General features: G+C 40.0%; 1 protein-coding gene across 3 annotated transcripts in view; it reads right to left on the reverse strand.

Annotated features, from left to right (window-relative positions):
• Positions 1-15665, reverse strand: part of AEBP2 (AE binding protein 2) — a 45975-nt gene that overhangs the window by 11512 nt on the left and 18798 nt on the right. For all 3 annotated transcript variants that reach the window (XM_064155563.1, XM_064155562.1, XM_064155561.1), the window contains exons 3-4: positions 13644-13751; positions 4148-4334 (exon numbers count right to left, since the gene is read on the reverse strand). In XM_064155563.1, the coding sequence (XP_064011633.1) occupies positions 4148-4334; positions 13644-13751 (295 nt within the window). The remainder of the gene's footprint in view (positions 1-4147; positions 4335-13643; positions 13752-15665) is intronic.

A 15665-nucleotide genomic window follows, 5' to 3' on the forward strand; every position in this document is an offset into this window, starting at 1 on the left:
AGTTTTCCTTAGGTTTAGGTGTTCCAGTTCATGCCCACTGTTTTATCACTGGACACCACTGAAGAGACTGGTCCCCACCCTCTTGACTCTCATCCTTTAGATATTTATAAACAAAAGCTTTAGGTACTTACAAGATGTGCCAAGAGGGCTACAAGTAATTTAAGCTAGGTCAAAACATACTTCTTGTAGATGAAATATTAATAAATGTGAGTTCTAATTGAATGCAAAACCAGTCCAGTTAGATGATGATGTTTATAGGGACCTAACTGGCCCAGTCACCCTGCAGCACAGTCCAAAGTTCTGATGTTACTGCTGTGACTTTAAAAGAAGTAGTATTAAAGTACTTCAGAACATAACAGTGCATACAATAAACATCTTTAAAGCAGAACTATACCTATACCTTATTTTTTAACCTTATGAAAAACAGCCTGCTCTGACTTAATTTATAATCACTAAAAAGCCCAACAACATGCAGTGAACACTGACATGCTGCAAAGAGATCAGCAACAGCACTGAAAACAAAATGGTTTGGTGCTGCAGTGGAACACAAAGCAACAGATGAAGAAATAATCATTGTGAACACACTGAGAACATTAGTTCCTCGTTAAATATTTATCTCCAAGGAGTAATAAAGCTGGAGAAACTCCACAAGGCTAGACATGTTTCCTTCTATGCACAAAGTCATCACACCCTGTTCTTTGATTATTAGTAAACAGAGTCTTTTCTAGCCAAAAAGCACCAACTGCATGCATCACACTTCAATTTATTTTGAGTAAAATGCAATTAACCTCCATCTGATATTCTACAAGCTATCTGAAGGCAGCAGGCACTAATAGAGCCCTTTTTCTCTTAGAGAAGGACTTTCACAGGTAAGCGTTTCTGGAATAATAAACAGTCATTCCCTTTTAATTTGGAGCACAAAGAAGGTCCATCAGTGCTCCACTAAAAACACTAACCAAAAGGTAACTGCTACCAGGCACATATTTATAGACTGTTAGAGAGAATACACCCATGTAAAACGTTTCATACAGTTCAGCAGTAAAACTACAGAAGCAAACAAGGTATGAATAAAAGCATCTGGATTTTCCAAGCCTTGAGAGCCGTCAATGCAACACAGCAAAGTGAAGAGTTTCTCTCACATCATCAGCCACAGATCATCCTGTCACGCGCAAGAACGGCCATTTGAAATTCTGTTGTCTTCATTTAAACAATTCTAGATTCCTTCTCACCAAGATTATCTCCCTGCTATTCCAAAACAAACTCCCAACTCCACTTACCGCTAGTATTTGCTACACTCCTGGGAGCAACTGCTGGTAAGCATTCATCTGTACTTTATGTTCTGTCCTTATTCTAGCTCAGCTGGATACTGCCAGTTAGGCAATCATCTCAGTGCGGCGTTTTCTGGCTGCAAGTGGTCACCGCAGAGCCGCAGCTCATGCTGCAGGTGGTCAGGGATGGAAGCATGTAAGTATTTGATAAATAAATAGGAGGGAGAGAGGAGAGGAGGTGCCCACATTTTGGAGTTTGATTTCCTACAGTGAGGTTTTACAGGCTTCGCCACTGGATAACTTCCAATAGATGCAGAAGAAAGGCCATAATTTGTCATGGGTATATGAATGGTTTTATTTAGTGTTTATGGACTGTTAATGTTGTATCCTCTGTATCTTAGATCTATTCCCTCAAAACTATGTTCAAAATACAGCATCTCCCATTGTGTTTAAGGCAAGTTCTAAGTAAACAGCAATTACTTAAGTCAAACAAATTAAAATCTTCATACCAGCAGCATACTAAATGAAATTCCAAGTCTCATGCAAATACCAGTCACACTGAATGTTCCAGGAGCACCAAGTTCCCTTATTTCCCTTACTCACTTATCATGCTTGTTGATGTCACAGTGTCATCTTTGTTATGAGAAAAACTACTGGCAATATCCTAAATGTCATCTAAAATGCTTTGCAATAGCTTCAGAAGAGCAATGCTGTGACCTGTTTTAGAGACACATGTTTATGGTGTTTGGCTCAATAACTTTAAATTGCAGACTACACTGAGCAGTGAATAAGGCTATCCAGAAAAGAAAGAAAACTACTCACTGTCATCTTGAATTATTCTGCAACACCAAAATGCATATGGCAAATCAGAGAACCTCTACAGCACCATTAATGTAATCAGCTATAAAAGTGTCTAGAGTAAAACATGCTTTCATAAAAATAGCACTAACTACCAAACTTAAAAGAGTAACATAACATTTGCAGACAGGAATAAAACAAGGCAGACCAGTGGAAAAATGGCATTCATGTCTCTCAGAAGGGTGTTAACCTTCAGATACAAACCAGAGCAACCAAATTTATTGATTTGCTGTATTTAAACCAAGCTTTCAGACACGAGCATGCTTCAATAGCAGCATGAATTAGCAGTCAGTTGCCAAACAATATTTAGAAGGCCACACCCTGCAAAAACGCCAGGCTCTAGCTAAACTATGAGGATGGAGAAAGAATATTTGTGATTCAAACCTGATTTTTCTCCAAATGATTATTTGTGTGTGATTTAAACAGATTTCACACGACCAAAGAGTACCTTGCCTTACACTCAGTTGCTGTAACTTCTTCTGACCCAACTTGCAGAGACCCTGGTCCGTGTGTTCCAACCAGGCTCCTTTTGGACACTTACTATATCTAAATAGATTTATATATTGTAGACTCAAAATCTTGTTGTTTTGTTACTTTGCCTACTTAGATAAGGCTCCCTGCTGTCCCCTGCTTTTATTGTAAAGACAAGCTTGCACAAACACTTTGCTCTTTAATTAAAGGCAAAACTAAGCTAATAAACAGAGAAGCAAAATCGTCTCAGCCCTTTGTTGAGCTCACCTAATCAACAGTAAGGCACACTAAGTTTTAAAGAAAAGCTACCAAGAAAATGCCATCAACTTTGGCTACATTTCTGGGTCACATACCCTCTGGAGAAATACATTACAGCAGTCAGTTCCCAACTCGGTTAGAGAGGATTTTTGCCTGAAGGCATAACTCAGCAGCCAGCACTGCATTTTCCCAAGAGGTAAGAAGATAAATTGCTCAGGCAGCTGTCATTTTTCTTCCTGTGTAACACTTGATCAAGACAGTAGGACCACAGTCAGATCTTTAACATTTCCATAGTTTTTACTACTTACACTTCTTTGCCATAGATTCATTCAAGAATTATGCAGTAAATCATCACAACTAGAGCATCACAGCAGATAATTTGAAGTTTTAACTATGAAGCTCCTGACCTAAAACTTCTACGTCAGTAATGTTAATCACTAACACAATGCCAGCCTGGAAAAATACTTCTGCCTATACTGAGGGGCAACTCTGAATTAAGATGCATTAAATCATTCACCTAACAAAATCAGTATGGAGAAAGAAGCTAAGATGCAACTCAGGAATCTCTGAAAGTGAAAATTTTGAAGTGAGCAGTCTTCGACATCTGTGTTTTGTTTGAGCAGAAGAGCCAACAAATCATTACTCTGACTCTAGTACAACTCAGGAATCAAACAACTGAATCAAAATGGACTAGAAAAACCACTGGGAAAGTGATTATTACTTGCTAGAGAAAACGGATCTCACATTAAATGATAAGTCATACTTCTCATCAGACTGCTTCCTAGAAATTAACAAACATCACTGTGCAAAGGAAGGCTAAAAAAAACGCAGCAAGTGAAATCTGCCCGAAATTACTATTTGGCTATGCTCATGAAACTGTCATCAAGCTAATGAAATGTTGTGCTCAAAAGAGAGCTTATGTAATATGCATTTCTCTCTAGCTTATGTGAATCTGCAAGCTCCATCTGCAGCACTGAACTTCAGCTCTCATCATCACTAAACAGAGCATTTCCCAACAGTAATACAGTTAGCAAACAAGAAGTGACTCTAAAATGGAAAGCATCTTTAAATTGTAAATGCAAACTGTGATGCAAGGAGAACTGATCTTCCCTACTGAACGCTTCGCCCTCAGGAGGAACACAAAGAGAGCCTGGCACTGTGCTCCTCCATCACAAGGGACAGCGAGACTATAATGCTGAAGATTACCAACCTTACCAGACACATCTGCACCAAAGAGGAACTTCCTATCCAAGTCAAACCACTCAAGAACATCTGCCTGTGGAAACACTTACGTAATGATCGTCGTCTCTTGTTTTTCAGCTTTCTTCTTTTATTCATTCCAGCTTTAGATGGAGATTCCTCTTTGGCCTTGGGCTGGCTGGCAACTTTTGACGAGTTCTGCTGGCTGAAGTGTGTGGGCACGTGACGGGCAAGTCCTCCCTGAGATGCAAAGCTGGCATTGCACCCACCGACCACACACTAACGAGAAAAGAAAGCAGAACCCCTCTATCAGCACGCCATACAACACCCCTTTACAGCAGTCTGACACAGCTTTCAGTTTCCCTTTTCTGGCTCAACCTCCAACACTAAAAGGAAGACAATTTTTTTGTGATCATGCAGTTAAAAGGACAACAGAAACATAGTTTGAAATAAATTTCTATCCAACCTTAGTAACTCTCCATAATTATCCCATGGTCTGATTTTCTCTATGCTATATTCTATCGAACTGTACAGCATAAAACCAAACAATCCACTGACAAACTCCTCCCACATAAAACAAATGCTTCTGAAGGTTTTTCCTCTTCACAGATCCACATTCACTTGTCTTTCAAAATACTGCACTGCTCTTCTCTATTTCTCGACAGCTATTTGACCATTTCATAACAGTAACATTCCCTAAGGTTGCCCTTTCTTGTGACAGGCCAGAAGTGAACAAAATATATCCTTACCCATATTAAAGTTCAAACAGCCTAATGCTTTGGCTAAATGCTAAACCAAGTCACTAAAGCCATCTTACAGTTCTGCCTAAAACTTTAACTTCAGTAACTTCAAAGCTGCATTAATAATTTTTTTATTTGAGGATGCTACTACTACTTCAGAAGTATTTAAGAAAGTCGATAACTGTTGGCACTTCCACAAGTGTTTTGTTTCTATGCACAATTATTTCATTTGCAAAATGAGTACTTTTACTGCTGAAAGAGTGAGGCACAAACCTTACCTTTTGTGCTCTGAGCTAACAAAGGTTAACAGAATGATGCAATCATAGAATAGCTTAGGTGGGAAGGCACTTTAGAGACCATCTACTGCAGCCTCCCTGCCATGGGCATGGATACCTCAATTAGACTTGGCTGCTCAAGGCCTCTTCCACCCTGGCACTGAACACCCACAGAGCAGAGGCATCTACAACCTCCCTGGACAACGTATTCCAGTCTTACCACCCTCGTAATGGAGATCTCCCTAAGATCCAGTCTAAATCTACTCTCCTCTAGTTTAAAATAAATTATTGGTTCTTATCCTACTGCTAAACGCTCTTGCGAAAAGTCTCACTCCAACCTTTCTGTAGGATCTCTTCAGGTATTGGAAAGTAGCTCTAAGGTCCTCCCTGAAGCCTTCTCTTCTCTAGGCTGAACAAGCCCTGTTCACTCATCTTATCCTCATGGCACAGGTGCTGCAGCCCTTGGATCATCTTTGTGGCCCTCCTCTGGACTCCTTCCAGCAGTTCTGTCCTTCTTATGATGGGGACACCAGAAATGGATGTGGTATTTGAGGTAGTGTCTCACAAGTACAGCCTAACAGAAAAGCAGTTTTTAAGATACACATTCCATCACTGGCTGCAGTGAATTGTATATCCACATGATCAGTTTTCCTTCTGATGCAGAACACAGCAGCAGGGCAAACTGGCTGATCAGCCAGCAGTTAAAATAATGCCACCTTAAACCACTGGAAAGTTGTTCTTCAACATATGCTCTGCTCCTCCTCGTCCTTCCCCTCCTTCTCAGCTCCTGCACCTCTCTTCTCCAGCACTTCCTTCAAGAGCAAATGGACAAGGCAGCTCCAGCAGGAGTTCAGAAATAAGTAACACTGCAATTACAGACATAGTGCTCGGTTTTCTCTAAAAGCTAAGGGTGAATTTGCAAAGCCTTAGAGTGATCTGCTCCAAGCCTGTAACTTTGACTGACAGACCAAAAACCAGCATTAGAACATGATTTTGCATGCTTTGTCTCAATAACACAACTGTGCTGTTTTCCAGCGCTGGCTGCGCAACTGGGGAGTCTGTTTCTGCCTCAGAACTAACAAATGGCTTTCTGCCACCATCATAAAACTATATGGTGTCAATGAAAAGATAACCTGCCTTATTCCCAAGGCCTCAATACTTGCTACAGGACTAGAAATATGTACATACGTTTCAAGACAGCACAAGACAAAAAAAAGAAGGGACTTCTTTCTGTTTGAGAGAAAAAACAAACAAACTTAAAGGAAGTCAGGGAAAGTTTTCTAATGACTGCGCTAATCACAAACATAATTGCCTGATAAAAAGCTTTGGGATCCTCCCTGTGTCTTCCACTAATAATTACCTTAAGAATTATCTACATTTTTACCAAAAACCTACCTATGGTTTTTAACCATGCCCTGTAATCTCCTAGATTCAAACGGCTTGTGCTGTACTGATTTACAAGGTGTGAAATTCAGAATACTGAAGATCACAACCTCATTTACACTGCAGTAGCCTCGTGCAATATTTATCATGTCAAATCAAGGCTGAAGATTTAAATATAGACTTACAGAATCATACAACAGTTTGAGCTGGAAGGGATCTTTACAAATTATCCAGCTACAGTCCTCCTCCCACAGGCAGGGACATGTACTAGATGAGGTTACTCAAAGTTCCATCCAACTTCATCTTGAAGCTGACCCACTTAGTTGTATTAAAAATGGTAACGCTCACAATCAATAAATAGAGGCAAAAGACATGCTTGCATTAGTTCAAGCCACTTTTTGTTCATCATAAGTCAATGAAATGCCTGTCTCAACCATCAACTTAGGTATACCCTTCATTAAGGTGCTCCTGATGACAGTTTCTAGCTCTTTCTGACCTTACAGACATAAAACCAAAAAAATCTACAAGAGGAATCCCTACACTCCAGAGCTCAACCACAGTAAGAAATCCAAATTCCAGCTTTGCCAACGCCTCTCAGAAGTTCAGAGTAACCTGAAAGCCTCGTGCCGGTGCACGCGCTGCCCAATTCCGAGCCGCGTAACGGACGTCAAAAAGCAATACCCTCAGAAAAGGAGACACACCTGGCACCAGGCACCTTTTCAACGCTGTGTAGAACACATCTTCATTAACTCCACCACAGAATTGCCAGGGCTGGAAGTGACCACAAGGATCATCCAGTTCCAAAGCCCCTGCCATGGACACGGACACCTCACACTAGATCAGGCTGCTCAGAGCCCCATTCAGCCTGGCCTTAAAAACTCCCAGGGATGGGGCTTCCACCACCTCCCTGGACACCCTGTCCAGTGTTGTATTTCTTGTCAGACAGGAAGCACTTTATTATTACTCAGCATGTCCTAACTCATCTACTCCTGTACAAAGGAAACAAATACAGATATTCTACACAGATCATCTACAGAAGACACCACTGGCTTTTCTTGCTCAGCCCAAGTTTCACTTTCCGCAGCCCCAAACCACCATCCTTAAACTTTCAATACAGAGGACTGGAAATTATCTTTTTTCAGTAAGCCAAACGTTAAATAGTTGCAGAAATCGTTACATTCAGATGTTGTGTAGCTGTGAGACTACCTGATCACGTCATCCAATTAAGCAACAGGTACTGTATCAAAGATGACAGAGAATAACTTCGTAGTAGACAGGAAATAGTAGAAGAGGAGAAAAATCTTACCTGCTTTTTCTCTTTTTTTTTCTCTCTAAAATAATATATCCAGCAATCCGTTACTAACGTGTAAAGTCTCTTCTCTCCAAAGATCAAGGAGCAGTTCAGGCTGTCACTTCAGGATCTCTGGACGGTAAGTCACACCAAATCGGCTTCCCACCAGATAATTAAGACAGATCTAGAGGGCTCCTAATAAATCAAACTCTACTATTATGTACAACTTCAAACCCATCTCTTCATTTCTCCCCCAAAACCTACACCTCAAAATTTTGCATTCAATTTTAGGTGTAACATATTGGGTCGGATTGGTGGATATGTTACTTCAAGAGAAAATAAGTCAACAAGTAAGAAGTTTAATTTCTCCAGTGTACCCATACCCACCATGATCAATGGGCAGAAATGGTCAATGATTTCAACACGTAGGATATAAAAATATCTAGCAGAACAGGTTGGGTTTCTTCTAAACGCAAAATAACCAAATCTTCTTTTTAGAACAGCCACTGCCATTTTTACACTAAATCTAGGGTAATAAGTGGGACAACTGAACAGACCTTCTTAGTGTCTCCTTACCCAAGTGTTTAGGCAGAATGCCTTTCTATTTTCTACCTCTACCTTCAAAGCTCTAAAGGAAAGACGATATTCTATTAGAAGAGCGACAGGACTGAACTGCTTGCATTTCAACATGTATTTCTCTCCTCAGCTATACCAAATACAGTCGCTGCTTAATGAATTCTACAAGTTACAGGTGCTAGGATGAGCACCCAATTTCGTTTTTACTGTTACTTTCCCCTTTTAAACAAAAGATTAATGTCTCCAATTAACCTATTGTGCTAGTTTGAAGCTAGCTAGAATGTTTTGGTGAGAAGAATTAGATTACAGGCTGTGAAAGGGAAACAATGGTGATGTCTACTTCACTCACAGGCTTGCTGTGATTTTTAAGAACAAGACTGCAAATATAGATAACAGTCGTTCTGTCTGGGCTTTGGGCTGCATCTCTCTAACCTAACCTGCTATCTCTGTGATTAATCCACCTGCTTCCTAACCCCCCTGGACGACCCTCATATTATCTTAAGCATAAGGCAAGATCTTGGGGTAAGGTTGAGGGGTAGGGGGAAGGGTGGTTGAGAGCCCCTTCTGAGGGCTGAGGTTTCTGGGAGGGGAGTTATGTTTCTGTATTACCTTCTAACTTGTATATTTCTGTATATAATTTTATCTCTTGTAAATATCTGCTTGTATATTGCACTAAACTGTAAATATAAAGCTTCATTCAATTTCCAGAGCCACTGAGCCTACTCTGGGTGATTTCCAAAGTGGGGGGGGGGGAGGCAGGTAACACCCAAACCATCATACTTATGTACTGTCTTTTGTTGATTTTGAAAGCATTTACCTCGCATCAGCAAACCTTGCACAACTGACCTTAAGCACTAAGGGCAACCTGCCCAGGATGCGTATGTGAAAGCACTTGACACATACCTACGTTCAGTCTTCTATTTACATGAAACTGCTATATGCAACTATTTGGCAGAAGATCTCCTGTTCTGCGCTCACTCTACCATTTCTTGTTTCACTGTGCCTGACATCTTCTGTCTGGTCACCTAGACTACATTTTAAGAGCTCATTTGATTTGCTCGTACAGCAGCAAGGCATCGAAAGCAGCAACTCTTTTTTTCCTTTTGAGTACCAAAAACCATGCTAGAAAATGCAGGTTGTCGCAGCACCACGAATATTCAAATACGACTTTTAACTGTTAAGTTTAGCACAAGTAAGATAGAACTACTTCATTTACTTCTTTCTCAGCTTGCCAGAGACAGTTACCAGCATCAGTTTTCTAACTCAGTTATTATTCTTCTTCTAGATCCACTTGTCTAAATGCTTGAGAGAGCATGAACATTTTTAAGGTGCTGAACTTTCAACAGGAGCACCACTACATATCTCTAAATAGCTGCAAAAAATATGCAGTAACAGAATGGGAAAAAAAACCAAAACACCAAATCATGAACATAGCCAGTGTCTTCAGAGGAACAATTACATGCTCTGAGAGTATCTACAATGAAAAAAGGGAAAAAAGAGGAAAGGATGGCTAGAATCAGACAGCAATAAGCAAAGCAGCAGCAGATCTATCAGCTTCAGGTAGTAAGAGAAGCAGCAGAAGTTCAAAAACACCCAAAAGTGAGCCAGAGAAAGCGAGTTCTGTAACACCAGTAAGCCTCAGAAATGGTGCTTACCAAAGTGGAAGTGGGAATGCACACTGCTGGCAGACATTGTGCTTGGCTACAGACCCAGAACTAGCTGCAGTGGCAACTGTCTCATTAAAAGGCCATTCTCCTGTGGGGGATGGATTTGTGTGTGCACTAGGAAAACACACCTTATTACTAATAAAACTAGGAATAACGGCCTTGGGAAAAAAGCGAGCAAAACAATTCATCCATGTGGAATCCATAACCTCAAGCATTGGAATTAGCTGCCCAGCAATGTGGTTGAGTTGCCAGCCCTGGATGTGTTAAAAGTCGTTTGGATGTGGTGCTTGAGGATATGGTTTAGGGTGAACCTTGTAGAGTAGGGTTCTCAATTGGACTTGGTGATCTCGAGGATCTTTTCCAACTTGTATGTTCTGTGATTCTGTGAAACCTGAGGCCACTAGTATTAAGTATTAAAAATGTAGGGAAAAAAAGAATGGAATAAACAGAAAAGCAGTAGAGAACTGAGGCCCTGACTCCTACCTGACAAGCTAGCCTATCTTTTTGCTTTGCTCAGCAGATTACTTAGGTAAAATGGTATCAATCTTATGAGCTGCACACCACTACCAGGAAAATGCCCCACATAAAAATGGAGCTATGATAACGAAGGTCTCAAAACCAGGTATCCATAAGGCAATTTATCTTTTCTGTGACACAGGTATTAAAACATTAATGCTGAGTGAGATATGCTAAAGAACACAAACAGAAACAACAGGAGACACAAAAAAAATATGAAACATTTTGCCACTGTAATTCTAGAGTGGGTTGATTTCTGTGCTAAATGAACTACAGCCACACAGATTATATGAATGCATGGGAGGGGCAAGTATATCCACAAAGAACTTTTAACAGGAAAGCACAGCTGATCAGCTGCAGCTGAAAACAGTTTTTCACTCAAAGGACAACGTTGTGTGTATTGGTAACTAACCATGAAACGGGCAACTACATAAAGGGAATCCATTTGCAAGCAAAAGGGTGGCAGAACAGGGACTCTTCAGTGGAGTAGTTCTATGCAAAGGACAGCTTTATGCCTGAGACAGTCTTCAACTGCCTTTCAATTAAAATAACACCTTTGCCTCCTCTTTCGGCTAGAAATGCCAGAACATAGCAACCTGCCATATATCTAAGATGATCATGCTCGTTTACCTGGACAAAAGCCTATTTGCCATGGTTTTGTCAATTTCCTACTTAAATTCTTTGCCTTTCTTAAACACCCTTAGCAGCAGCTCTTCAGTCAACAGCATACAGCTATTTCCATCACTGCCTTTTACAGCTTTCCTCAAAAATCCTGCCACTGGCTTATTTCTCCAACAGAACAGTGACTGACTAGATATTTTCACCAGTCCTCTAAAATAGCAGACTCCTTGCTTTTATGCTAAAACTCGAGCATATTTCCACGACACAGCAGAAATTCCAGGCTTAGGTTTTGGGAAATACACTGACTGTAGTAATCACCAAGTACTTCAATCCAACTCTGACTTGAAAAAAAAAAGTGGCTTTTCCTAAAAGGTGGGAGATTCTGTATGGTGCTAAATGCACCAAACAAACGTTTCCTCTTGTTTTTGAATGACTGCCATAACACAACCAGCAACGGCTGTTCCTGGACTGATCCATACTAGTATCCAATGCTTTCTTAAGTGCTTTTGTATCAAACAATACATTTCAAAGGCTCGTATAAGAAAAGCAGCAAGCAAGGAAAAGGGGCTAGTTAATGACTGGGTTGCTATCACAGACACTTAACACACGTGGCCATCTCATGTGAGACCCTTAGCCTATATTCAGCATAAATGACAGGAGAACAAAAGATGTTACGAAATTCTACTCAGACCCCAATTATCCTCCATTCAAAGCCCCCAGGAACAGATTGAGAAATACAGAGATAAAAAACAAACAGAGGGACTAAAGGCAACAGTAGGAAAAGAATGCTGAAGCGACACACATTGAGCCGTGATGATTAACTGCTGCAGTCCTAGCCTGCATTTTGTTCTTTCTCTTAGTGTGACCAGAAAGCACAGAAAAGCAGCTGGTAACATAGTAACATATTTAACACAATATGATTATTACCACAATTAACTGTTTTCAATTTTAGGGCTCTAGCTGTAGCCAGCCTAGCCAAAAATTTGGGATACCAGCTTGTACTGACTTTGCTATGCAAGTTCAACAGACTCAAAAGAACTGCTGGCATTTCTAAACTATGCCCACCCCTCTTTGAAAACCAGTGTTTCTAAATCTGAGTTTCTTTGATCTAGAGCAAATAAGTACACAACTGAGCCTACTTGCTGTTATGCCTCAAGGTGTATAAAGCACTCCATTCAAAAATTAGTAAATGTAAGATACAAGTTTCCTCAGATGATTGGGTGTTCCTAGTTATCTTCAGGAGTTAGCACTTCAGATTAGACCAGTTACTAGAACAGTCATATCTGCAAGCTCTCAGGGATCTATGATATTTATGCTTTGCCTTCAAGAGCACACTAAATTTACTTCTGGAAACAAAGTTTATGATAATCTCAACAGTTTCTTTCCTGTTGTTATTCATTTTCTCAGTCAGAAGCTTTCAGACTAAACTACACATTTCAGTATGGAAAAATGTCTAACCTTTATTATAAAACTTCTTAACATGCAATGCACTATTTTTACTCTCTAGGTTTTAAGTTTAGTTTAGTTTTCCATTATCACTACCGTTACAAGTTGTGCAAAATGTTTAACTTCTGGAAAACATTACTACTGTGGAAAAGTACTTCTGAGAAAGAGATGCCCTAAAATAAAATAATAATACCTTTTTTTTTAATTTAGAAAAGAGGAGATATTACCTGAGAATAAAGAGAAAAGAGAAGAGAAGAAACAGTGACTAAAGCTTGGTGAGGTTGGGGGTAGAGGATAGAAGACATAAAACGCTACCTAGAGTTAAAAATACAACCAACCTCTAAGTCATTTTCATATCCTACATGGAAGGAGAACTTCAGTCTGAAGTAGTGTGGGTGGGACTTACCATAAAGTGATCCAGGACTGACAGCTATGAACTGCCCCAACTGTATCCATAAGAGGATGAAGCAACTCATTAATAACGGATTGGTGGATATGGGAATGATAAACACTACTATACCTAGAATTGCAGGTACAGATTAGGGGGAGAAAGAAAGAGAAAGTTAGAAAATACTATGCAGGGAATACAGTCAGCTCAACGGTCCTGTATTCCTGACTTCCTTATTACTCTCAGAGAGGTTAACCATATAGTCCCTGTCTGTGTTTCAAATGAATTCTGCTAACAAAACCAGCTCTTACTCAAGTACAGAATGTGCACCATCAGGAATAATCTAAAGTTTACTGTGGAAATGTAAAGCACGAGGAAAGATATCTCACTGTTAAGTTGTCAGCAGCTCAACTGGAGAATACCACAGCACTAAGTAGTCTTACACTCTCCTACCACTTAGAGATTAAAAGACATGGAAATAGAGAAGCAATAACCGTTTTCTTCACTGGTTTCCATAACAGAACAGAACCTTTGGGCACAATTATAGCAAAGATGAAGGCTCAGCTCACTGGATGCTTTTTAAGAGATCTTCCTGTGATGGTATTTTTCAACTAACATACTGCATCGAGAAGAATAAACAGCATCACTCATAAAATAAGAGATCCAACCTTACAGTGAATCTTACCTTGAAAGGTTTGTCCCCACTGTGTGTTAGCATATGCCTCTGCAACCAACTTTGACTTGTTGAAGGTGTATTATATACTTTGCAACCTTTCCACAAGCAAACAAACACCTGATAGAGTAAAAACCTGGTAAGTTTACACAAGTCAAAGGCAATAGTAAAAAAAACAAACAAACAAACCACCATAAAGAAAATAAGCACATTAGCAAAGAAGCCTGTTTCAACAATATAAGGTATTTCCAACCAAATGTGAACATTAACATTTTACTTAGCAACACACTTCTCACATTTTACCAAAGACAAAGTAAATTACAACCACACACATTCAAATAGCAGGTCACTGGAAAAAATATCAAGAAACAGATACTTCTACAGAAAAACACAACTGAGAGCCACAGCATCGCTGTAGTTTGTTTGCATTCAATATACTTATCCTTTAGATACTGAGCCAGAATATCTGTTAGTAACAAATTCACATTTTCTGGGCAGTAGATAGAGAAATAAAATCATTTACAGTCACAAGCAGTTAATACTTTGAGCTTTTATTTTTTGCAGCATGGTTTTAGATAGCAGAGACTGAAATTCTCCTGACACCTAATTCCTGATGAAGAAAGCTACAATTTCTCACTGGATTCAAAATCCCTGGGTGTTTAGTGATTCCAGTGTGCACATCAGTCGCATGCACAGAAGTGAATTAAAGGGAACAGAACTTACTCATGCTGCCTTTCTCCTCTTATTGTCTCTCTCTAAAACTGACAGAGTAAAAGAAGCTCAATGAATGAACTTGCCTTTCATTACATTTTCAACAGGTCTGCCTGTGAAGGGAGGTACAGCCCTAATCTGCAGCAGCAAAATAGTCCCCAGGAATAGCATTGTCCATAATACAGGTTTTCAGAACTGTAGGAAACTAATTGGATTTGAGGGTTTTGTTCTCTTTTGGAGATTGAAAACCTGAATCTTCAAAAGACTGTATTTCCAAAACAAAAGAGCAGCCCCAGGAGTCCTAAGTACTCACTGTACAACATACAGATAGCCTAGTTTACCACTACAAAGGTGGAAAACTCTCTATGTCTGTATAACTGGTGATTGCCTACTGACACATAAGGACCAGCTCCCTAAGCCTTTGGTGCTTGCTGCACCTCGGTTTTCGAGATTCCACTGAAGCCACAGAATTGGCATTTCTCAAATTCCTGGCTCTGAAGCATCTCCATAACTGCCCCAATAGTTCCATCAGCAACTGCAGGGTACTCAAAAGAATATTACCATGAAGTTAACTGTGGAAATGTAATTCCTCCAAAGAACAAGCACTTGATTTTACAACAATCCACCAGAAGTCCAAGTGAACCTTCTTGGGAAGCCTCATCAAATGGCTTAACCCAAAATATTTCTGAAAGAAATCTGAGGGAAGCAAACCTATTTGTCAGAAAGTTTACCGGGCTCCACACGGACCGATTTAGTTTAGTTTGGAGTATTAGTCTGAAAATACACATTCTAGCACACAAGAATGCTTATCACCTTACTCTTAATTCCTCGAAAAGCAGCTACTAACTGCCACTTTCCTTCGACTCTCTTGTCTCTTTAGTTAAGCAGTATCTGAAATGTAACTGGAACCACAGCAATGAGATTTCTAATACCACTTTAACCCCTCACCAGCAGGTGGCAGACAAATCCCTGCGAACAAACAGGCTGGACCAGTCCCCTCCCATAAACCTACTCCAGATGGCTAAGTGGGAACTAAATGCCAGGCACTTCGCGATTCCAACAACCTCCTCTTTCAGAAAGACAAATACAGTGCTAACATTTAAGTAAAAATATATACTAATAATGTCAACATGAGTACTAAAAAAAAAAACGATGAAACCTGAAAAATCTTCCAGTCCCTGTTTAAGAAATGAAAGAAAAATGGCAAAGGGTCATGGATGGGATAGAAAAAAAAATCCCTGGAGATTTGGTTAAGTGGAAGTCCCCAGAATCCCAACACGTCCCATCCATTTCACTGCTTCATCTAGAACTGCAGAAAATCAC

This window comes from Pogoniulus pusillus, chromosome 15, assembly GCF_015220805.1.
Source record: "Pogoniulus pusillus isolate bPogPus1 chromosome 15, bPogPus1.pri, whole genome shotgun sequence".
In the NCBI taxonomy this organism is placed as follows: Eukaryota; Metazoa; Chordata; class Aves; order Piciformes; family Lybiidae; genus Pogoniulus; species Pogoniulus pusillus.